At 37.4% G+C, this 26,313-nt stretch overlaps 2 protein-coding genes across 6 annotated transcripts in view; one reads left to right on the top strand and one right to left on the bottom strand.

Moving 5' to 3' along the window:
* Positions 1 to 944: 944 nt before the first annotated feature.
* LOC306655770 (uncharacterized protein) lies at positions 945 to 26,218 on the bottom strand (the record flags this gene model as incomplete). Its single annotated transcript, XM_079130387.1, has 6 exons — positions 945 to 1,673; positions 2,465 to 2,797; positions 3,429 to 3,556; positions 16,900 to 17,275; positions 24,184 to 24,235; positions 26,185 to 26,218. The coding sequence occupies 5 exons, from the start codon at positions 26,216 to 26,218 to the stop codon at positions 2,644 to 2,646; spliced, it is 744 nt and encodes a 247-aa protein (XP_078986513.1). The 3' UTR covers positions 945 to 1,673; positions 2,465 to 2,643.
* Positions 16,603 to 26,313, top strand: part of NAB1 (NGFI-A binding protein 1) — a 41,313-nt gene continuing 31,602 nt past the window's right edge. For 2 of the 5 annotated variants that reach the window (XM_079135112.1, XM_079135111.1), the window contains exon 1: positions 16,603 to 16,891. The gene's annotated coding sequence lies outside the window, so the exon portion shown is untranslated. Of the gene's footprint in view, positions 16,892 to 18,059; positions 18,210 to 25,433; positions 25,568 to 26,313 lie in introns of all 5 variants that reach the window. The other 3 variants (XM_079135110.1, XM_079135109.1, XM_079135108.1) reach the window with 3 other exon arrangements.

Consider the following 26,313-nt stretch of genomic DNA (forward strand, 5'->3'; position numbering starts at 1 on the left):
TAACCTCTCTAACAAATAATAGTTTTGAGTTTCCATTATTCTGGATTTCCAAGTGTGTCTGCCATATCTTAAACAGATGGTCAGTATCACACAATACGACTGTTTTTGATGGTAATAGGAATCACATGGCTTAACACTTCCTGAGAAAAACTGGATTAGATGTTGAAAATTGAACCCCAGCTTTTGAAAAGTTTTGATTTTATTTCCAGAAAAGCATAGAAATACTGAAAGCCTGCAAAGAGTATTTTGAAATAAATTAGTGTCTACATTTATTATGTCATACAATTTGAGAATTTTAAAAGAAACCATAAGACAAAAAAATACGACGTCCTTCAGAGAACAAAAATTGGCCAAGAGTACAGACTTTATCTATACAATATTTGGGGCCGCAGTTCCTTCAGTGTAAAATAAATGTTTGGACTAACCAATGTTGTATGCCCTGTCTACTAAATGCTTAATTTGGTGATTATGATATTTTCCTTGCTCCACTTGGGCAGGGACATGCATTGCAAGGACAATATTCATTTTTTAAAATAAAAATTTTTAACCAGTATATTCCCCCTACTTAGAACAGTGCCTGGCACACAGCATGTGCTCAGAAATATTTTTTGAATAAATGAATGTCATAATGTTTTGTTTTGTAAGATTTTATTCTTTGGCACACTAACAGTTCAAGTTAAATTTATCATAACAACCCCTCTCAGGAACATATTTGTTGGATTGGTAATGTGTATTTTTCCAGATTTCTTTAATTCCTAGTTTACTGACTGACCCAAAAGGATATTATGCTTTAAAGGTTTCCAAACACCTCTGGGGAGGGAATTCTACACGTGTGCACAGGTTTCTTAACTAAATTTAAAAAGTCTATATCTGCTGTACTTTTAGCATTTAACAAATAATAACATCCATATTACATCAACTCTTCACTGTTTATCTTCTAGAAGTTCTTTTTTATTTTATTTTATTTACATCTTTCCTGATTCTATTGCCCTCCTCTCCAGTAGTTATCAGTGCTGACTGTTCTTTTTAGCTCCAAGACTCCTCTAGAAGACTTACAAGAGATGACCTGTTTGTCCTTGATTTTTGCTTCCAAGGTGCACCACCAAATGGGAACTTCTTAGAGAATGCATACCCTTTAGGGACATCTGTCTCTGTCTGTCTGTCTCTAACTTTAAAAAATAAAATAATAAAGTTATGTGTTTCCTTCACATATTTAAAAGCCAGAAATAGATTTAGACGTACATGTTTCAATCCGAATGCCAAGCAAATAAGCAGAGCGCAACAGACTGCGGGAGCAGGGCCGCGCCGCCCGCGCCCGCGGAGCCGCCCGCGCCGCGCTCTTCCTCCGCCGCCTCCCGCTGCCTGCCGGCGGCCAGCAGCCCTCTCGATTCCCACCAGCTGCTCTCCTGGCAGCTGCGCACTCGCCTCTGGGTCGGCCGTGACGCCTCGTGTTTCTGGGTGTCGTTAAGATCGTAGAACCGCAACATTTTAGAGCTGAGTGACTGGATGGATTGCCTCCTAGTACTCCGAATTTCTGCAGATTGTTCACCAGGTTTAGACTCTTAATGCTTCACCATCCCGCACCGCAGACAGTCTGCTCTGCTGGATTATCTCGGGCGTGTTCTGAGTCCTCTTGAAGCAGAGGTCAGGGTTCTAGATGCCCAGAGACAAGCCTAAGAGGGAACGCCCGCTACGGGTTAGTCTTGCTTCAAGTAAAAAAAATCTTCGAGACTAGTGATAATGTAGAACCTAACAGTATAACGTGCTTAAACTAGCAGTGCATGCGGCACACGTTGTCTCCTAGCAAAGATACAATCCGTTCTGCTACTGTACTCCAGCCTGTTACACTGTTGAGTGAAGAGTATCCCTTGGTCTAAATTGTGCCATCTGAATCTCTACCGGGAGATGGGAACTGAGAAATGCTCCTCTCAGTCTGTCCTGGCTTCTCTAAGGAGAAGATATGCACTCCCCTGAGCTGTGGATTGGCAGTGTTTGGAGTTGTGTGCCCTGGGGCAATGAAAACACATCTGCAGGTCTTGCAGGCAGTGAAAAAGGGAAAGAAAAATCTATAGAGAAAATATTGGAAGCAGAAAGAGCAAGGTTCCTGGCTTCCTGACTTGTGCTTCTAGCTTCCCAGATTGGGCTGCTCCTACCTTGGTCTTAAGTTCCCTCCTTATGTGCAAAGAAAGTTCTTTCCTAAAACACTGACTCCACAAGTTTTCTGACCACATAGCACAGTCATAATTCTTTCATTGTATCCAAGAATTTGAACTATAATTAAGAACCAGAAGTAATCAGATAACAATATTCAAATAATGGAAGCTGTTTTTGGCCCATAATGGTGCACACATCATTGTTGACTGTACCTCTGATTCTGCTATCTCCTCAAAAAAAAACAAAAAAAAAAAACAAAAAACAAAAAACAAAAAACAAAAAACAGAAAAAACAATAATTCATCAAATACCTGTGGGGTAGCTGTTATATCCTTTGTTAAATGCTATAGTTGAAGGTCAAGTGTTGAAGTCTTGAAAGTTCTTGCTTCCTAGAAGCTTTCAATCTCTTAGGAAAGCTACTCTAAAGAATTTAATCGTCTTTTACATTGCTCTCCATATAAACCTCAGTGTTGACTAAGAAATGAGAATATTATTTATTTAATATTTCAAGAAGCCAAGCATGACCATCAGCTACAAAAATCTGAAGAATTTTTAAGACATAATGGGCTTGCATTCTTTTGATGATGTTGGATGAGAGCTTCAGCGTTCTAGATGAGGAGGCAGCAGTGTCTTCTGACGATTTCCTATTCAACCAGATGAAGCAGATTAGAAACCAGCTGACCTATCAAGCAACCTAATTTCTTTCTGCTAGTTGTGTGAAATATGTCTTACAGGACATCGACTTCGAAATAATCATGTTGCATTTTTGACTAGGTTTTCTATGTTGACAATATAGCAAAGTCCTTTTGATCCGGGAAACAAACCTTAGACAATGTCAGAGACCAGTAATATTATCAAGTGGCTTTATAAGATTCATGTACTGAAATATCTATATTAATATTTTACTAATTTTGTATTATATATCAAAGATCACAACGTATGTGTTTTAACATGAATTTGGAGTTCAGAATAGGGTTTATAAATAATCATATATATATTACATATAAAACTCCAGGTACTATATTTATAAACTTAAATTTAGTTTGAAAAAGTTCTGATGTTAAAACTTATATAGAATAATAAATACATATCCACCATTCATAATAAGTAATAATACATTGCTCATGTAATTAAAGGCCTACATACCCCATCCTGAAAACATCCCTTTGCATCTATATCATAGTAAAGAAAATCTTGAACTCAAGCATTTATTTAACCATATTACATGTGTATTTTGTGTTGTTGTGATCAAAATGCCTGACACAAACAACTTACAAGAAGACAGATTGATTTTGGCTTAACAGTTTCAGTCCATGTCTTCCAGTTCCATTGCTGTGGGCTTGAGACAAGAGAGAAGTCAAGGTAGAAGACCGTGGCAGAGGAATTATGTTCACCTCAGGCAGCTGGAAAGCAGAGAGAAAGTGAGTCCTTGGGGGCATACCCTTGACCACTCCTTTTAACTAGGCCTTACCCCATATAGTTTCTACCATCTCTCAATAGTTCATTCATATTATTAATCCAAAAAGTGGATTAAATCACTGGTGAAGTTAAGAGCCCTCTTGATGCAATCATTTCCTAAAAGCCCCACCTTTGTACACTGTGCCACTGGTGACCAAGCCTTCCACATGAGTCTTTGGGGAATACTTCATATCCAAACCATAATGTACTTACAATGTATGTCTGTCAAATTTTTAAAGCATATTCCATTCTGCTATAGAAAATAAGAGAAATAAATACATAGGGAGAAAAAATGAAAGTAAGAATCCAAGCAAGCAGCATACAGGACAAGCCAAATTTGTAAAATATGTTAAAGGAGAACAAGTTAGTAACTTGTGAGACATGTTAGACATATGTAGAGTGGAGTATTTGTGTAAGGAACATAATTAGAATGAAATGGTGAAAGCAAGGAACACCTAATAGTCATGATACACTAAATATACAGGAGGCCCTGAATCATCAAATTTTCATGACACACTGAAGATACTTAAGGCATAGAAAGTATTTGCTATTTTCAAGGTCTTAATTTGGCCAGCCATTAGTTCCTCACACAAGGAATAAATCTTCTGTACAAGGAGTGTAAATAAAACCCATGGTTGCTCATGAGGCTAATTGTTAAGCTCCAGCTATCAGTCAGGTGTACTTGCTCCCAAGACTGTAGAGCAAGCATGTATTTGAACCAAGCACCTTCTGCCTGTTGGGCTACTTTGCTTAAATCTCAATTCTGGTCCTTGTGAGCATACCCTCAATAAGGTAGGCTGATGTGGAGGAAGGGAAGGAAGGTTGGGTGGTGAGATGGGACCAAGGATTCATGTAGGGTCATTTTTCTATCCTGCCAATACTAGATCTTAAATGGGTTAACCTACCCCCATAACAAGCCATGTGATTTATCTTGTTTTGGTCCATGAGCCTTTCCGTTCTGTGATCTCTTGAAAAACTTGCCTGTTAGTATGCTTACAGGCTACCATTGCAGTAAGGTAGCGCCTATCTTTTACAAGCTTTTAACCCACATGTGTAAATATATTCTACACCTTCATCAGCAAGTTGATTTTTTAAATTAAGATATTTGTGAGATTTTTCCATGGTAGATAACATAGATCTACTTTGTTCATTTTCACAATTATATTCACTTACATTTCTCAATTTATTAATAAATTTGGTTGCTTTCATATAGATTGCTCTGGATTTTTTACTGAGCAATCAATGTTACTATGAATATTTTTGTATATATCTCCTTGGGCACAGGTAAGAGAGCTTCCTGGAGAATATATCTATGACTGCAGTCTGAGTCAAAGAGTATGTACATCTTTAACTTGACTATTGTCAAATTGCACTCCAAAGTGTTTGCACCAATTTATACTCTTACCAGGAGTTTGAGTTCCAATGTCTTAGCCAATGCTTTGTTGTCAGTTTTTAAGGTTTTTGCTGATGCAGATGCACTTTGCTCACATAGTAGTAATTGTGGCAAGTGAAAAAAAAATCTTAGGGCATATCTTTAGTATTTTATGAAGAAAAAATGTGCAAATTTATGTTAGATTTTTGGACTTTTTCATTCTCTATTTAAGTCCAATAAGGTTTCCCCTTTCTATTTCCAACACTAGAGGAAAATCACTAGAGGAAAAACAATTCTGCAACAAAATTTGTCATACTTTTTCATAGGGATTAGGGTTTGGAAAAATACCATGTTGGATGCTTTATGTCGAAGAAATATCCTCTGATTATACAGAGACACAAGAAAAATAATTCAGCTGCATCTACGCAAATCAATCACTAAGAACATGTCATAATGATGGTGGGTCAATAGCAGAACTGCTATTACTCACAGGCTGAGACTGCACTAGTTTTAAAAATTCTAGAAAGTTGCTCCCTGCCCCAGAATATCTAACCTAGAGACTTGTTCCTTGCTTAAATTTGGCCATTAGAAGTTAATGTGCTGAGGTAAAAAAAAAAAAAAAAAAAGTTCATATTTAAGAAAACTCCAAGAGAAAATACATCTCTAAGAATACATTTAGTACTTAAAAGTCAGTAGCACCTTATTCATCTTATCTTTTTCAAAAGCACAAAGAATGGACACACACCTGCCACTACTAACGGGGTGTAAGATAAAGACCATCCTCAACTTCATTCTCTCCCTTTAACCTGCACATTTATACAGGCAAATCTCTGTTTATAACATCTTGGTTTTATCTTTTGGAACACTAAAATCCTAACAGTATTCTTATGATGTGGCCTAGGAAGTCAGCTGGCTTCAGATTCCTTAAGGTAATTGCTTTAAAAAATGCAGATTCCTGAGTTCTAGTGTAGGCCTACTCAATCAGTAGTCTGAGAATGAAGCCATAGAATCTTCAATTTCAACAGATAACCCAGCTTGATGTGTTCTTAGTTTTTTGTAACAATTGAGAAGTATAGCATACAAGAGGCACAGAAAACATAAATGTGCAATTCAGTGCATTATTACAAAGTGAACATCCACATTACTATGGCCCAGAACAAGAAGGGAAGCCTTGCTAGCATGTCAGAAAGTTTCCCTTCCACTCACCTCCCTCTCTCTTCCTTAACATTGCTCTGGTGTCCGATGCTCCCAGCATGCTTTTTTTCACTGAAGATGAGAACGTGAGCAACAGCATAAAGTTCACATTGCTTATCATGTCAGATGAGGGCCCTGAATAATTTGGTCTGTGCAACCTCATCTTCTGCCCTCTTCACATCTCATTCTCAAGTCATTTAGGACCAGTCAAGTTTCACTTTGCAATTATTTCCTTAATTCACTGCTCATGCTGTTTCACTGCCTTCGTGCTTTTGTACTTGCTGAGCAGTGCATACACCTGTCTTTCTATTAAATCCACCCTTCAAGAGCTGTTTAATTGCAGCTCTCTTGTAAGACCTTATGATATTCACCCCACTGCTCCATCCAACACAGAACCATTTTTTCTTTTTCTTTCTTCCTTTCTCTTCTTTTCTTTTTCTCCTTCCTTCCTTCCTTCCTTCCTTCCTTCCTTCCTTCCTTCCTTCCTTCCTTCCTTCCTTCCTTCCTTCCCTTTCCTTTCTTTTTTCTTTTTCTCTTTTTAATGAATATCATTAATGTGTGCAACTGATCATTTATGTGTCTATTTCCTTTTCCAGATCAGGAATTGGGGCAGGAAATTTTTTTTCTGTTTTAATTCTCTGGTGCATGCATACAGGCTTAGTGTCTACCCGAGCTAGTGCTTAATTGTTGAACTAGTGAAATCTCCAGGTAGAAATGTCTTTGGAAAAGAATCACACTGCAATCCTAACACCTCCATGTATATTTGGATCAGATCATGTTCTTCCTTATCAGGAAACAAACTTAAGACATCAGGAGCACTCTAGGTGCCTGTAGAAAGAGGTGAAAGCAAGTGAGGGAAGAGGGATGGGACACTGCAGAAGGGGGACGAGGGAGCTAGTGATGTTGCCCAGAGCTCTGCCAGAGCCCTGCAGACAGAAGCAGTGGGAGTGCTCCAGGCAGCAACGAGCCCTCCCTCCTTGCCCAGAGGACTCCCAGTTGTCAGATGACTGTGCTGTGTAGAAAGCATGGACTATTCTAGCTTTTTAAAAAAAATCTTTTCTTGCCTGTAATTGTCTTCATTGGCTGCATCTGCTTCTCTGAGTGTCCATTCTTGCCTGAGAAATGCCACCTTGTAAGTCAGTAACCCGCCTATTTCTTTGACCCTAGTATCAAAACTCCTACCCATCCATAGTATGTGTGAGTAGGAGAGGAAGGCGATAATGAGCCACACAGAGGGCCCTTTTGTAACTGCCTGGGTGCTCAGAGGATCTGATCATAAGCATCTGGGCAGCTAGCCACAGGAAACTTTGAAGCAGTGTCGACAGTCCTTGATGCAAATGAACTCACTTTTGGGCAGACTGAGAGGTTGGAAAGACAGAAATAGGGGAAAAGGCTTGAAATTCATTAAAGTCCAAAAGGATGCCATAAACACTATAATATAGAAAAATCGTCAATAAATTCAAACCCTTTCTATTGTGAAAGTCTGAAAGAGAAAATCATTGGTGGTTTGATTCCTGGGATGGGGGGAGGTGGCTTTGGGTCTGGAGATGATCAAGGTTGGTCTGGAGTCAGCACTCTTGGAAGATGGTTGTATTTGTGAAATGAATGCTAAACCTGCAAGCTGCAGTTTTGAAGAAAATGGGCTCCTCTGTCCTCCCCTAAAGAAACACGGTGGCCCATGGACAGGTTCTGCTTTCTGCAGCCAAACAGGGCAAGAAACAGAGGCATCAGAGCCTACCTAAAGGCCAATTCTGTCACTGGGTATGGACACCCAGTGAACATCACTTTATGAACTGTAATAGCCCTGGGAGTGCATAGGTTCCTGGAGTAGGGCACCCAAGAAGGAGATACAAGCAGACACAGGCTTCAGTGATGAATCAGGGGGGGAAAAGACTGTATTTATGGCATCAGATTAAAGTAGTTCAAGCAAGATATACACATGTATATGTACATGACACATGGTAGACTCTTTAAGACATGTAGTTATATAGGGTTGATTACATACTAGGTGGTCAACACATACTTGTTGGGTAAGCTTCTGATTTTGTTGTCCTCTTCAATATTCAATATTGTGGATATAGTACAATTTTTAAAAACATTTTAGTTATATGTGGACACAATATCATTACTTTATTAATTATACATGGTGCTGAGGATAGAACCTAGTGCCTTACATGTGCTAGTTTTTACTACTACATATTGTCAATCCTGGGCAAGTGGGAGTCATGGTGTATAAACTGGATAAGCACAACAGTATAATTCAAATGGTAATCATATAATTTCATGATGATATGTGAACATAATCATGTTTGATATTCCTTTATTTCAGTGGTTTAAGATCTTATTGTAGAATATGTGCATTGTCCTTTCAAAGTGCTCCGAGTCAGTATTGAGTAATTTGTTGTGACATTTAAATATTCTACAAGCATTCTACAACTAAACTATAACCCCAACCCCAGTTTTGTTTTCATTTTTAGCTCATTGTAAACTGCTTTTAAAGCAAGGATCTTTGTGAAAGGTAGCATTTAAAGTTTTCCAATTTTTGAAAGTAATGCATATTTATTAAAATTTTGAAAAATTGAAAAAATATAAAGAAAATAAAAATGATCTATAATGTTATCACTCAGAGAAAACTACTGCTAACATTTGGTAAATTTCTTTCCCTGTTTATTTAGGTAGAGATATTATAGATTTTTCATCTATTTTAGTTTTACCTATAATATTGAGTCTTTAACATAATATCATTATATATTAATTGAATATTTTCTACCACATAGATGTGATATAACTGGTTTAACCAATTCATTATTTTGAATGTTTCATGTTTTAATTTTATAAATAATGTTGTGGGAGATATTCTCTTTAATGTTTATAAATTTGGTATAATATCCTAGAAGTGAATGTTGGATCAAATCCTATGAACACTTGGTTTGATTTGCCAAATTGTTGTTCTAAAGGTTAGTTACTTTTTATCAGCAGTTAAAAGCCCCTAACCTTACCAACACCAAGATGCTCTGTAACACTGTCCTTAATGAATATTTTCCAGTTGGTAAAAAACCTCTTTTGCCATTTTGAGAGATTGATGTTACAGTAGGAAATGAAGCAATACAATAAAAGATAGAAAATGAAGAAGTCTGAGTCCTTAAAAGTTTTTACTACTACATATTGTTGTCAATCCTGGGCAAGTGGGAGTCATGGTGTATAAACTGGATAAGCACAACAGTATAATTCAAATGGTAATCATATAATTTCATGATATGTGAACATAATCATGTTTGATATTCCTTTATTTCAGTGGTTTAAGATTTCTTATTGTAGAATATGTGCATTGTCCTTTCAAAGTGCTCCAGTATTGAGTAATTTGTTGTGACATTTAAATATTTGGTTGTACTTACTACCTAATATTCTACATTTCTGCTCTTCATATTAGCAGTGTTCAGTATAAATTCATAACCTACAAAAGTCCTCCAGATTAGATGACTTCTAAGATCCTATGTAGTCCCCCCAAAGTCTATAATAGACTATTTTCCCCCTCATAAGTATTTGTGGTTCATCCTGGGAATCTACCATTTCATTTGTTGCTTTTTCCTCTTCTAACAAGGACTGCAATATAAGTTCAAAATTATCAATTTACATATAGACTACTGGAAACTAAACTAGTTGTATATTGAATTTCTGCAAAGTATCTAAACATACTTTGAAAATAAAAAGGTTGAACTAGTTGAACTTTATAATCCTTCATATCCTAAAATTCTATAGCATCTGTAACAAAATGCAATGCATAACAATTTGCTTGACCTTTTTAGAAGAGCAGCTATTTTTAAAGTCACTGCTCTTGAAATAATTATTATATATTCCAATTAGTTTATCTCTAAAAAACTTGTTTTTAATCTCCATATATTTAAAAGATATTAAAATTTTCATACACTAAAGATCTATTTAATCTGCAATACAATTTCAAAGTTCAAATTTCATAATATAAAATGAGGGAAATTTTAATTATATTTCTGGTAATATGAACATTTTTTCATGACTCAGTTAATTGTAGGGCCACCACCACACACAGTGGAAAATTTGTTAAGTGCAGAATTGTTCTAAGGCAATAAAAAAAGAATGTGATGATAGAATTATATTGTATTTCAGAATTATATTGTATTTCAGAGCTTGTAGATCCTAAGCCATCATTTATTCTTTCTTTCCTCTAAGAACCTTTTAAATCTGTTATGCTTTCTTTTGTTTTGAATCACTGAAGCACTTTAAAGCAAGGAATCTTTCTGAAGTAATAAATTAATGTGCCTTCAGTGAACTTTTCACTCAAATGTCAGAACCACTACTTTCTACATTTTTCTTTCTTATTAACTCTTTAGTTTCACTATGTGGAAATTTTTTTTAAAAAATTATTTTTTGCAAATGTATTAATCATATACATACATACATACATACATACATTTTCTTTCTTTCTTTTGGTACTAGGGATTGAACTCAGAGGTGCTCACCTGCTGAGCCACATCCCCAGTCCTTTTTAATATTTAGTATTAATCAATGCTTTCATAATAAATAATAAAATCTCCTCTGTAATCTCATATTTTGAAAATCCAATCCCAAACCAATGGACCACATAAATCAATCAATAAATCTAAATGATATTCTGAAACAATTAAAAAAAAAACAAAATATTTTATTTAGAGACAGTCTCACTGAGTTGCTTAGGGCCTTGCTAAGTTACTGAGGCTGACTTTGAACTTGCAATCCTCCTGTCTCAGTCTCCTGAGCTGCTGGGATTACAGGCATGCACCACTGCACCAGGTGACTCATTAAAATATTTTTAATGATAATTCTTTAAAAATTCTGTTAAATATGTGTTCATTGAATTTGAGAGCATAATACATAATATAGATCTTCTTCCCAAAGGATTTACACTATATTTAAGAAGTTGAACACCAATGAAGCAATTACAGATGCATAAATTACTGTGGGCTTCCTTGTGGCACAAAAGAGTACAATAGGAGTAAGGAAAACAACATATTGAGGGACATGGCGGCCAGGGAAGGTGCAGCTGGATCTTCAAAGACAGGATAAAGATATGAGGTAGTGTTTCTGAAACATCCAGAACTGACATTTTTTGGACCTATTGGCATAATAGCTGACACATGGGCTTTGGGACAGAATACTTGGTCTTGTACTCTGGCTCTCCCCTGAGATTCTGACAGTATTTCAGTAGCTCTCATTTCAGTTTCCTGACAGCCATAAGAGATGATGACGTGAGTAACAGTATGTGCTTCACAGCACTGTAGCAACGATCAAATGAGTTAACACTTATACACTACACAGAGTGGGTTCTCAATAAATGTTAGTTATTTTCTTGTACCACCTAAATAATATTTACTTATAATTGTCTTATTTTAAATGAACAGATGTTGTATTTATTATGTACAACATGATGTTTTTAAGTATGTTTACATTGTGTAATGAGCAAATCTAGCTAATTGACACATGTATTACCTCAGTTATTGTTTTTCATCTACTCAGCATTTTTCAAGAATACATTATATTGTTAATTATAATCATCAAGTTGTACAAACTTGATCTTAAGCTACAAAATAAAGGAATATCAAACTTATTCCTCCTAACTGAAAATGTATATTGTTTGACCAACATTTTTTTAACTCCTCAACCCCCAACCATCCCAGTCTCTGTTAACCACTATTCTACTCTCCATTTCTCTAAGATCAACTCTTTTAGATTCCACATGAGCAAATCATGTGATATTTGTCATTTTGTGCCTGGATTATTTCACTTCATGTTCTACAGGTTCATCAACGTTTTTGCAAATGACAGGATTTTGATCTTTTTAAGGGTTGAATAGTATTCTGTTGTATATGTACATACCACATTTTTTTATCCATCCATCCATCCACTGGACATTTAAGTGCTGCAATAAACATGGGAGTGCAGACATCTCTTTGACCTACTGATTTCATTTCCTTCAAATATATACCCAGTAATGGGATTGCTAGATCTTATGGTTGTTATATTTATAATTTTTTGAAAAACTTTTATAGTGCTTTTCATAATGCCTATACTAATTTACAGTCCCACCTTAGTACTTTTCTTTTAAACATTCATGTTCATTTTACTTAAATAAGCCTATTAAAATAATTTCAATATCATTATTTTAAATAGGTAATTAATCCACTTGCTTCAGTAGAAGAAAACCATAAAAACAAATACAAAGAAAACAATGGTGTTAAGTTCTAGCCATATACTGAAGCTCTGAGCCTGTTCTCCCTGTTTAAAAAAAAGAATTATTCAGGGCATGTTACAGGGATTAGAGACATACTGGCACCAACTAGCTTTCTTCCTTTATAAGGACTGAAACAGAACTTACGAGGGAATAACTTGCTCAGTATGTAATTTAGTGCTATTTAATGCCACCATCCATTTCCATCTTGAATCATCTTAGCATGCTTCCCATGCTTTGGGAGGGCTATCACAAGATAAAAGGAGGAAACACTGTTCATTTACTATTAACCAGTCTTGCTTTTAAGGATGTGTTATATGCACTGATTGCCTATTTTCAGTGGCACACATTACATTATATTCTCTCATCAATTTCAACTCCCATTCAAAAGGTCTAGAAAAATATTATTCTTTCACTGCAATTTTTAAATTCAAGAGGAAAAATTTGGTTTTCTGAAAGGATAATATCAGATTTGGTTGTATACCAGGACACATTCTACTGTATTGGTTAAAATTAGAAACAAAGCTATAAAACAAGCTTCTCCTAAGTCCCTATCTATGCGGTGAAAATAAAACCTAACATAACAACCTGGAAAAAGGCCTTCCAATGTTTAAAAAAGTGTTTTCAAAATTTAAAACTGTACTAGTAATATTTGTTTAAGCCATCAGAAGGAACTCTGTAATACCCTTGCCTTTGTAGATATTGAATTAAGCCTGGGATGATATTTCTAAATGGTGTTCCTAGGAATAAACATACATTGATAACGGATGAGAAATAATTTGATATATTCCTTAGGCCACTTTTCAAGTGATGTTAAAATTTAAAACTTAGTATATGTCTTAACCCTTTGTAAATTATTAAAAAAAGAAACCTGTGCCTGATATGTAAAGTGAATTGTTAGTAATATTCTAAAAGCAACACCTCAATTTACATACTATTCTATTCTCAGTACTTTATTGGAAATGTTATATGTTTAATAAGAAGAAGTAGATGTACCACACATTTTAGAGACTTCTATTAGGAAATATAATTCATATCAAGAACAACAACAAAATACATAAACTCCATTTGCTAATCAGTTCATGTTGTCCATTTTGTTCAGTAATTCAACAAATATTTATTAAGTAACTACTATGTGTCAACTACTGCTCTAGACACTGGAGATACAGCAATGAATAAAACACCACAATAGGCAAAAACACCTACTGTTAGAAATTACATTCCAGTGTCTTTTACGTTTTTATTGAAATGTAGAGTGAAATGTGTATGATGTTTCCATTTTTAAGAAAATTTATTTTATTGTGATTTCAATTTAAAGGAGTTTTATGAGAAGAACATCATTATCTTATTCCTCAATTAAAATTAGTATTATATGAAAAAAGCAATAAAAGCAGTAAAGGGAAACAGAACTTCTTCCTATGCCTTTTACACTTCTTTTTGTCTTCTTTGTCTTTGCTGTTTTACAGGAAAGTCCTGGGACCAGAGAACCATTACATGTCTTTCTGTTCAAGGACCCAATCTTAAACCTATATTTAACTGGAACTCAACAAGTTGTACTGGATAAATGAATAACTTATATAGGTATTTATGGTAACATAAAATCAGGAGTAACCAAAACCATTGCTTAAATGTTTAACAAAAGATATCCAAATGGTCCGAGTAAGAACTATTTCACCTGTCCAGGATTGCTTCCAAGAAAATTCTAAAACACTAAAACCTTTTTATCAGAGGCCTTTAGAGAATCAGGCCCTGTAATGTAATTGTTACCTTACAGAATGAATTTGAAACTTTTCCATTTCCTTTAACAAATCACTAGGCCTGGGAGTGGGGAAGATTGTGTGTTGGAGTGGGGAAGGTGGTGTTTAGGAATGAGATGGGTGACAACAAGTGGCAAGGTGAAAATAAAAATTGGGGCTTCATCTGAATTGTCTCATATGCTTCAATACTTTGGAGCAATCATGTTGACTAGTGTTGTCACACAGACATACAGAACTGGATGCCTAAAAGCTTCAAATTTTATATTTTCTTCATTTTCCTTCCTCCCACCAACTCCCCCAGTACCACAGGGCATTTAAGCAAGCAAAGTGGGCCCAAAATGCCATTCTTAATGTGGGAAGAATACACTATCTAAATGTGCCCAGAAAACAAACAAGGAAAGATTTCAGTGTTGAACTGTAGAAACAACCAGTTGCAAGTCAGAGGAAAGAGTAAATGCCCCAAAACATTTCCTTTTCAGCATCAAGTTCAGCCAGACATATTCAAGGCCAGGAAGAGGATTTAATGTCATTACTCAACTCTGGAAACAATTCCAGTGGAAGGCTCAACAGTGCAGGTAAGACCACTCATTTCATGACCCATAAATTACTGATTGTACGTACATCTTTATGGAAGAAAGGTCTTTTTCTCTAGCTGTTCAGAATCAACAATGTTTGCAAATCATCAGGATTCCAGAGAGGAATTACAAGAATTTTGCAGATTTCATTGCCTGAACATTCATTAACCTCTACCTTTCCCAAGCAGCAGAGAAATTGCCAAGCCTTTATTGTACCATAAAAACCTAAGTTAACTTTCTCTTTAGGATCTACAACAGCAAAAAACAAAACAAAACAAAACAAAACAAAACCAAAACCTCTCACAATTATAAAAGCAAAAAGAAATGTTTAGCAGTGATTTCTTCAGTTGAAGAATTTGAGAAAGCAAGCAGGCTTACTAATTTGAAATAATTCAACCACTCCAGACATCCTGTCACTAACGTGAAGAAATTTAACTTTAATGAGGTATATTCCATTATGACATTACTCATCCTTATTTTTGCAAGTTTGAAAAAAAAAAAAAAAAAACAGGTTCAGTGCTTTAATAAGGTCTTTTTCTTCCAGTACTGTCATCATCCTATCCATCGCTGCAACAAAATGATGTGGTTTGAAGAATTTCCCATCTCAAAGAATGCCTTGTATCCCCATCAGCAAAGTAGGCACACTCTGGGAGACCAGCCAGGATGTGGGAAATGCCTCCTATATAAAACTGGATTCTTAATATGTAAGTTGAAAATGGATTCTACCTGTATTGCAGTTGTCTTGTATTAACTAGTGCTCTCTATTCTTCAAGAATACATTAAAACCTGAAATCTTTCATTTTTTCATTCTTTCGCAAGAAAAAAAAAAAAAAAAAGGAAAACCAGATTTTAAAAGTATTCTAAATATTTAAGCAATAGCTTAAGTACATCTTTGGAAGTGCTTTAGTATTTTCTTTGGCTAAATAAGTTTATACAAAACAAACTCAAAAATTCTGTATTGTGCCTTGGGAGCTCTATTTTGACACACTCCAAGACAAGACAGTAGTCAAAGCAGTACCTCTGGTTAGGTGGTTCCCTTTCCTCCCCTCCCCCATCTCTCCCAACGGTGATGGAGAGAGGGCAAGAAAGGCGAGGCAGATATTCTGTTTGAACGATGGGTTCTTCCGGCTCCGCGCACCTGCCGCCCCTCCTCCTCCATTCGGTCGCAGCCAACTTCCCGCGGAACACCCAGGCCCACTGCCTCACCTGGCCCACCTGTCAAGCCCATCGCCGCCGCCAGCCTGCGGGGGGCGGGGCGAGCCAGGCGCCCAGATGTGTGGGCGGGGCGCGCTATTTTATTTTGTATTTTAAGTCTGCCTCCTGACTTGGATGTTGGATTTGGCGGGGTGTGCTCTTTGAAATACTATATTGGGAATCTCACACTTAAAAAATAATTTTTTTTTAAAGAATCGCAAACCTTCCGCTCCACTCCGCAGCTTGAGCAGGCCCGAGGCGCGTCCCCTCCTTCTCGCCGCCCCCGTCCCCCTCCATCTCCACAATTCCCCCCTCCCGCCACTGCCCGGAGCGGGACTCGCGGGAGCCGCCCCCTCCCTGGCGCCCACTTGGTTCCTCCCAGCTGCCCTGTGAATGGGCCGCCCTCCGGATTCTGCGGAGGGGGGCGGCGGGAAGAGGCCGAGTCCCGGCCCCGGCGGCCTTCGCCGTCGCCCCCGCCCCCGCCCCGCGGCAGCCCACGCCTGGATCTGCGTCACTCGGCCGCGCGTGGGCGGGAGCCGGAGCGGCGAATGTAGCAAGAGCGGAATCTCCCAATGTGACAGTGCGCGGGGGGTGGAGGCGGCGGCGGAGGCGGGCGGGGGAGGGGGAGGGTGCAGCGCGCGCGGGGAGGGCGGGGGAGGCGCCGCCGCCGCCGCCGCCGCCGCCCGCGCGTTCGAGCCCGGAGGAGCCGCCGCCACCGCCACCGCGGCGGAGCGAGCGCCGTCGGGGCGGGCGGGCAGCAGCGGCGGGCCGGAGTTGGGGGGGAGCAGGGAGAGCGCGCCCACCACCTTCCCTTCCCCCCTCGATGGGAGCGGGGGCGTCCCGGCCGCCGCTGCCGCCTGAGGGAGAGCCGGGGGCCGCCTCTTCGGAGTTGGGGCTGAGCAGTCCACCGGGGAGAGCGCGCCAAGACTGCTGCAGCTGCGGGCCAAGTACGTACCCCAGCCGACGTCCGCAACTCGGGTCGGCCGGGTGCGGGACGCGTTCGCGCTGTGCGGCCGCAGGGCGGGCATCCTGGAGAGCGGGCCCTGCGCGTTCGCCTCCGGAAGGAGAGGGCGGCCTCCGCTTGAGTGGGCGATCCCAAGGATGGCGGTGCACGGGCGCGGGGTGGGCGAGCGCGGCTGCAGCCCCGACTGGTGCGTTTTCCCACCGAGGCGAGAAAGCTGGGGCGCCTGTCCACTCTCCTAACCGGGCCGGGGTCGTAGCGCGGCGCCCTCGGGCATCGTGGGCCGGTGTGGGGTGGTGGCGTTGTAGGTGCGCGCGCCGGCCCCAGAGTTTCAAGCCGTCTTCCCTGGGGGGCAAACTCTTTTTGTTTACTTTACAAAAGTGCTGCACTTACCGTCTTTTTTCCTTGGGTATCCCCTTCTTCCGAATGTAGTTTTCTTTTTAAAAGCGGAAGGAGAGTTTTGTTTGGAATTGGCTTTCAGAAACTTGGCACCGAGGTGCAGGCAGTGGAGAGACTCAGTGTGCCCCAATGCCGAGTAAGGAATCTGCAAACATGCTGGATGGAGAGGGGTGCAGAGGTGTGTGACCTTATCGAGGAGAAACATTGAAGTACTACTATCAGATATTTGTGACCTGCAATCTCGGGGTTCTTAAGCTGTGAAACGACACTTAATGTAATATGCCTAAATTGCAGGATCTTGTAGAAAAGGATAGTCGGATTTAGAATATGCATATGTGGATTGTGCAGACCAAGTTTTGCAGTAGGTGATTTGGAGTAATACTAGTTTTGCATATACTTACCCTAGTTCCCTAAGATTCCAGAGGCTTGGGAAATTTGGGGGTGACCGTTAATTTTCAGTTTCATCGGATAGAGCCGATTTGGAGTAACTTGTCACTTGCCAGTTGGTTTGCCTGTGACGTATCTGGCAACTCTTAAGGAGTGCAGAGATCAGAAGCAGAGAGGGAAATTTTCAGATCTTGTTTGAAAATATTTTGGCAGTTTTAATAGATAATAGATTGCATAGGAACAGAGAAACCGAATTTAAAATAGATTCGTCACATACGAAATGCCTTAGTTAGAAGAGTATATTATATAGTGAATTATCTTCTTAGATTTTCACTTTCTGAAATTTCTTCTTGGTTTTACATTCCCAGTTATGACTTTTTATGATTTTCTGTGGGTTTTGAGAAATATTGGAGAGAGAATGCAGAGTACTTGCTTTCTGTTTTGGATGGAAGCTCTTAACCTGAAGAGCTACTTCCAATTTAATCAAAGTACCAGTAAAAGTGCCTCTTGGATTCAAGGTATATCCTTTTTTCTTTCATGTTTGTATGATTTGAGACATTTAATATTGTTCTTTCATTAAGTTTAAGAAATTATTTTGTCCCAATAGGATAAACGGGGCTAACATGCAAATAAGGATACAGTTGAGACTTTGTAAATGGCTGGCAAGGTCAATCTTCTTTATTTATGTTTTGGGTATTAGATATTGGAACATTAGGTCTTGAAAGAAAATAATTTCAAGGAAACTTTGGGAGCTTTCTTGTTTTAATTTTTTAAAAATTATCTTTCACTGAAATTATCTTTCACTGAAGCTAATATGCCATCCTTTATTGAAAATACGTTGGTTTTCCTGGAGCTGGTGGTCTCCTGTTACACATGAGTGAATCATTAATAGCAGTAATAATAAAAACATGGAGGCACTGTAGATTTTTATTTCATTCTGTCACTTGTGGTTGTAATTCAGAAAATGAAAATCCTTAGGAATACTATGGCAGGTACAGGTAATTTAGTGCACTTACATGTCTGTTCAATAATTGAATACATCTAACGAATACTTTGTCATTTTTTAAAAAATTACTAATACAGTTACATAGTTTTAGCTAAACTAAAATTACATCAGAATCATCCTCTTCATTATAGGAAAGTTAGTAGATTTTTGTTCTTGTTATTACTTAGAGAATCGGTTAAAGCATTAGACATTTTCTTGTAACCACATTGTAAGAACATACTGGCTTATTAAGATTTTGGGTGTCTGCACTGTGGGTTCTTTGAATGAAGAAATTATAAGGTCAGGGAAATCTTTGAAGAATTCACTGCTTGAACTTCGATTTTTAAAGTAAAAGACTGGGTTAGAAACAGAAGTATGTCAAGTTTTTGAATCTGTTGACTTAGACTCTGTCCTGAGGCTTAGGTCTCATTTATTCAGTTGTAATAAACCTGCAGTGTTTTGTTTTGTTTTTTGTTTGCTATTCATGTGCCTTTTTGGAAATAGAATCTGTAAGATTTACCTTTTAGTATGAAGCTGTGTTCTGCATACCACAGAACCATCATATTTTTGTTACTTTCAAAGAAGTGTCCATTTAACAAACAGTTTAGGATTATGCTATTGTGTAATCATCTCATTTATGCAAATATGTAATGTTAAACAGAATAAATAATACCCACTTGAGCATAAAAGGTTGCTAGCTCCTTTGCTTTGAATTTATATCTTACCTGATTTTTCCATTCTTTTGAGCAGAAGGAAGAATAGTGCAGTTATTATACTAAATGCAAATTTCTTTTCTGATCTGACATGTTCAATAACTAATACAATAGTAGAATGTACTTCCTTAAAATTAATAATGGAACAAGTGGGAAATTTGAGAAGATGCTGTGCAAAAATATTAATCTTCATCTTGTGAGAATTCTCACAGCTAAAACATACCATTTAGCTTTCAAATAGTTTGTCATTTCTCAGTACTTTGTATTTAGGAGATTGCATGTTAATTTGCATGTTATGTTAATTTTTACGGAGAAACTTCTGAAAAGATGGCAAAATTTATATAGATTGCCTATGAAGTCTATCTCCAGAGTGCTTTTAATACCTGTTGAATGACTTGACTGTTGGTTGATTGAAGAATTTGTAGCCATTATATGAAATGCTAGTATTTGCTTGTAGGTATTAAATTAATGCATAGTTACTATTTAATAACAAAATAAGTCTGATTTACTTTTTAAAAATTTGATATATGAATTTAAACTTGCCCATTGAACACTTTTATTCATTCATAAGAGGGAAGGTCTCTCAAAGTTTTTTTCCAGCTAAAGGATCAATGGAGGTGGCACATTTTAAGTTGCTGAAAGTACCATTAATTAATTAGAAGCCATATATCTAATTCACAGCTATGACAGTAAAAAGACACCAAAGTGGCTTGATTTAAGACATTCCACTGCATGCTTACTAATAAACATGCCTAGGTAAAAACTTCTTGAAAAGGCCTAGTACCCAGTCCATTCCTGCAATATTAAGTAACTCATGAAATTTAACCATTTTAGCTTGAGTTCTATATTGTAGGAGTAGGATAAAAATGTGAATTCATTTCCTGGAGTCTCATCCTTTCCTAAGCCAAATTCTGTCTTTGTATAAACCTTTTCAGTTTCAACTTTAGTGTACCCATTGCATCTTTCTCCCAGGCTACTGTACCCTCAAGCCACACTCTTCTATACTTGGCAGTACTTCAGAAGCTTTAAATGTAGTCTGTCCTCAAATTTACTTCTTCCTTTGTCCCCATTTCCTATCTTAATCTTTAATTCCCTTAGTATGCAGCAGTTCTCATCTAGATGTTAAGAGAAAAACAGTTCAGTGGAACTAATTCACCTTAATCTGTTAATGATTCATGAGCTCTTAACTAAGGTTTTTCACATTTCTTAAGAGTCTTCTATATAAGTCAGGTCTTAACTGGGATTTTGATTTTGATTTCTCTCTGCTTGAAGTCTTTTTTCCTTCATTCTAGGAATGTCACAGACTTTGTAAAAGTTTACGCACACATATATATACACGTATGTGCTAAGTTTTGGGGTATATAGCAATGGTTCCTATAGCATGAAAAGGAAAATATTTAGTGATTATGAATCCATTTAAGTATAATGATCATTTATAAGATAATTATTTGTTATTTGGGACCAATTTACATTGAATTAATTTTAGAAACACAAAAGGATCTAGGATATTATGACTAAACTTAAATTCTTAAAAATACTGGTCTTAGCTGGGTAAGGTGGTACACACATACAATCCCAGTGCTGAGGAAGTTGTGGCAGGAGGATTGCGAGTTCAAAAGCAGCCTTAGCAAAAGCAAGGTGCTAAGCAACTCGGTGAGACCCTGTCTCTGAATAAAATACAGAATAAAGCTGGGGATGTGGCTCAGTGGGCAAGTGCCCCTGAGTTCAATCCCCCATACTCCCCCGCAAAAAATGTTGGTCTTAGGACTGGACTCAGAGATGATGTTATAACACTAATCATGTGCAGTTCCTATATTTGAGAGCACATCCTTTGACCTTTTGGGAAAATAGCCATATTGTGAGAATCTATCCAAAGGCCTTCTAAGAAAGAGAAAGTGTTGGGAATGAGAGAATGAGAAGGATTATAGGTAAAGTAACAGGATGTAACAGAATGTACCATTATTAGATTGGCATTTCACTGGGACACCAGTTTACCAATTTGTCCCTTTTGAAATATGAAAGGAGGCTTCTGATCAGATTCTGACTCAAACATTGGGTTTCATTAAACAACATTTATAGAGATACATAGAACACTTTGCTGGGAATAAAGGTGAATAAAAGATTAAAGAGATCTAATTCCTATCCTCTGGATGCTTGTAACTAATAATAACTTGTTCTGCAGAGGTAGATTAAGTCATCTTTGTTCTGTGGCTCCCATGTATGACATATTGCATAGTGTTTATCACAGTATTTAAGTGTCTGCTTGTCTATCTCCTTTTTCTTAATTGTGTTCTTTATAAAGGATGTCTTCACTCTGTATCCCCAGAACTGACTGAGTGCCTGGCATACTTGAATAAATAAAAAAATGAAAAAGAAGGAAGAATTGTGGGGTTCAGAGAGGAGAGGGGACACCTACAACCAGGTTGTGTGTGAAAGGTTTTATGGAAAAGGTTGTGGAGGTTGAAGGGAGGATGTCTGGCATTGGGCAGGGAAATGGAAGACACATTTGAGAGATGCCCAGTGGTTCATTTTGGCCTGAGTATGCAGTTATGTTAAGGAACACAGAGAAGATTTGAAAGATAGATTTGGATCTGAGATGCCTATCTAAGTAGTTTGGGTTTCTTTTTCTAAGCAGCAGGGAAATTTGCATAGTTGAGTGAAGATAGTCCTATGGGAGATAAAGTTGGTATTGCAGTGTGGGATGCATTGAAGGTGAGAAAGCTGTTTTCAAAATTGGGCAAGAAACAATGAGAATCAGAATTAGGTGCTTTTGAAACAAAGAAAAAGGGTGGCATGGCCTAAGGACATGTATATTTGAGGATGGAAGAGGAAAAAACAAAGATGGAATCCACATTTTTATCAGTCCAAGAAATCAGAAAAGTAGTGTTGCAACTAAAATTTCTGAAGAAGGTGTGAAGAGTAAAGTTAGGAATCCAGAAAATGAGAAGAAAAATGAGATAACGTACTTGCTTTTGTACATACCACATTTGAGATTTTGACAATCCCCAGGTGGAATTCCATATTCTAGTTCACAAGAAAAATTGGTATTGATGATTCTCAAACTTCTCAGATATGAGGATCACTTTTTAATGAAAAAAAATGCAAACATGATTTTACTTTTAGCATTTGTTTATTGATAATACACATATTCTACAAAAAAAGCTGAATTTAATTTCTTTTAAATGAGTTTTTATTTGGTTAAATCACTGAAATGTTATTTTACCTTCTTGTGTAAAGTAGACATGTGAGAGGTATCTTTACCACTACCAGCCAGAGCTTGGTGTACGTTGGGTTTGAGAACATTTTGCATTAACTACATAGCTCCTGGTTTTGAACATTTGGTCCAAACTGTAAATAGAGATTTGGAAGTCATTGCATATAGTGATAATTGAAGCCAGGAATGCTAGAGATCATCGGGGAAGAATATGGACAGATAACAGAAAAGAGACCTAATGTAAAACCTTAGAAGCTGGGTTCATTGATGCACATCTGTAGTCCCAGCACTCTGGAACTGAGGCAGGAGGATCACTTGAACCTAAAAGCTCAAGATCAGCCTAGGCAATATAGCAAGACCCCTGACTTAAAAACAAAACAAAACAAAACAAATTTTAGTAAAATTCTTGCACTTAGAACATAATCAGAGAAGTTAGGGAAAACAAAATGATACAACGTTTACCCCAGTCAAATGAAGAACATTTCAAGGAGTGATTTGCTGCAGAAAGATTAATGAAAGAGGAAGAGACCAGGTGACAACTCAGTAGTTACTTGAGATTGATAGATTGGGGGGTCAGAAAGCTGACTAGATTGAAGCATCTTTGAAGGAATGATTTTTCTTTTTCCTAGGGACCATGAAAGAGGCCTCTGTCCTATCCTAAATCCTCACATGGCAGCTTGGAGACATCATAGAAAGATTTTGTTTCCCACAGCAAAGGAGTTGACCAATAAAGTCTTTCCGTATAAAATAGCTCCTTATTTCACTTAGCATAGTTTGAATCTTGCAGTTGACTGATACTACCTTACAAGGACCCAAAGTGAGATATATTTGTTAAAGTTTTGGAACAAATCATTACCATTTAAAATAGGTAAATGAATAACAAACAACATCAACTGATCTAACTAATCTGTTGTTTAACTCCTCTTCCTAATATTGGTCTTTTTATTGGACTGACCAGGATGAGGAATGTATAAACTGGTGTAACTGGAAGTTTGCTGTGCAGGAATAGCAAGGCCTCAGATTATCTTTCAAGTGTGACAAGAAGGAGTAACTTGTTTCTCTTAATTTATGGAAAAGTCAGACTCAGCATGGGGTTTCAGGATGTCTTGGAGAAATCAGGTAATAGTTTTCAGCTGAGCAGATTTACTATACTATAAGCTACCTGTATATATTGTGTTAGGACCCTTTATATTTACTTCAGACAAGAGAGAAGATGCAGGTTGAAATTTGCTTTTAACTTATTTGACCTTTATGTTGAAGCATGAATTGTTACAGGTTTTATGAAAACAGAAAATCTCATCTTATAAAAGTTTTCTTTTAAATTGAGTCAAGTTAATGTATGAAATGGTGGGTGTTTAAATTATCACAGCAGGCTTTGAAAGGAAACTGAAACATTCTCCTAACAGAAAAGCTTAGGGAAAAAAAAAAAAAAAAAAACCTTTTCCCATCAGTGTGGGCCTTTAAAAAACCTCCTGGGACTCTGAATAGTTTACTTACTTATCTTTCATCTGTTATCTTGACTTTGGAAATGTATACTTGGTCCTATCAGGCCTTATGGAGATAGTATAATCCATAACTACTACTTCTGGTTCATGAGTGCTTTCTCGTAGGAAGTAGGGGGTTTTATTTTTTCTGTGTAAAGAGGAAAAAGAATAAAAGTTAAAAATTGTAGTTTTCTAAAGTAACTACCTTATCTCAATAAGTTTAGGTCTTTTAATTCTTCTTTTATTAAGTTTCTGTTTTAAATTTATCTACCATGTATTTTTTTCTCAGATGTTCATTAAAAATTTCAAAACTCTATTCTAGATTTTTATCATGTTGTCTATTCCATAATAAAAGGAGTGAGTGATGGTAAGTTAATCGATCACTCCATAAACCTTGCATAGCAGTTCTTATTAAAAAGGTTATCTATGTACATGTTTGTTTATATGTGTGTGTGTGTGTGTGTGTGTGTGGTTTTTTTTTTTTCCTATACTCCAGTTGAAAGCATGTGGAGTGATTCTATTAGGTGTATGATGAGAAAGTAAATTTCTTCCACCTCAGACATTTTTTAGAAGCTCTTCTCTTAGGTTTAATGTAAGGGTCTGTAACTCCCAAGGGCTGTGTTTTTGTGGGCTCACATCCAACAGGAAGATAGACTCTTCCTGAATTGGGAGGACAAGCAGATATCATTTAGGTGATTCAGAAAATGCAAGGATATTTTTGTCCAGACAACTGAGATGGCATGAACATGAAGGTGAACCTAAAGAATGTAGATGATCACAAAACCTGTGGAGTGTGTGTGTTGCTCAGAGGAAATACTGAATAGGGATCTTCTTGTGCAGTTTACCTCATTTACTGAAGCCCCAGAGTCTCCTGAGACACAGCGCAGGGACTTGGGAAACTCTTTTTCAGTAGCATCCCAAGGAGAAGTTACTGGACTCTAATTTGATCTTTTTTGAATCTTTTGGAAAGTCAACAGGCCATGTCCATAGTAGACCTTGAAAATAATAAAATTTGAGGACATCACTAGTTGATCAAAACAGATTGTGGATGATAACAAAGGTTCTTGGAAATGGGCATCTCAGTCCCTTAGTCTTTAGAGTGATAAAGAGATGTGTTCTCTTGATTGAGGTGAGTGAAACTAGAATTTTGTATAGCATTCTGGTTGGTGGCATTTGAAAACAAGTCCCAGGTTTGGTGACTTTCTTGCTTTCAGGGGTGTTCCTTATATTGCTTTGCTTGCATTATATCTTAGTTAACTATTGCTTTGAACCATTTGAGTTGAGAGTGGGTCTTCCATTTTCCTCTGAGGTATGTATTCTTTTAACCTCTGTCATTTTCTCCATAGAGAGTTTCAGGATCCTTTTAATCCTAAAGGTGCATTGATTACAAGTTTGTTTCTCTTAAATGGAAGTACTTGGCCAACTCTTTGTATGTGGGAGGTCTCCAGGCAACTGAACAACTTTTGAAGACTGCTAAGAGGTCAAGAAGTACTTTGCTGGATCTTGTTCTGTTTCTTTAAAAACAGGTTTCTCTGTCTTGCTTGGGCTCTAAAAGTATGTTTCTTCTTTGTTTCTGCCCTGGGCTCTCTGTTGCTGCTTTGGAGGGCTTACCTACATCTTTAAACCTGATACACACTTAGACTCTATATTCTGTTATTTTACGTGCAGGGCAGTTTTACAAAAGCATTCCATTCTGCATTTCACTGCCATCCATTTGGAAAGGAATCCCATTATCATGATTTTTCTGTATGCCAAATACCTATTGTAATTCTAGACTCTCATATGTAATTGCATCCTCACTTCTAACTCTGAAACCATAGAAAGTATCAATAAATGTTAACTTTATCTTCTTTATCATTTATACCTAATTGATCACAACTCTTGTAACTTATTTGAAGTCTTTTCTTGGTTTCTAAATATATCACCTTCTATTTTCTTACCTCCAATTCATATTGAAGTTTATTTTCCTTTACCTGCCAGACTAATCTTGGTAATTTTCTTTATAAAATAGGAATACCTATACCTGTCTCACAGAGGCTACTGTGTGGATTAGACATGATATAGGATAAAGTGTTTGTAATACGGTATAATTCTTACCTCCTGCTAATTTTGACTTATCTTCACTCCACATCGTGAAAACAGCAGAGTGTATACCCTAAAATATGGGAGATAGAGCCCTGTGAGCCTTCATCTCCTGCTGACTAGTTATTCTCCTTTAGAAAAATA

Source organism: Sciurus vulgaris (genome assembly GCF_902686455.1).
Source record: "Sciurus vulgaris genome assembly, chromosome: 3".
NCBI classification, from domain to species: Eukaryota; Metazoa; Chordata; class Mammalia; order Rodentia; family Sciuridae; genus Sciurus; species Sciurus vulgaris.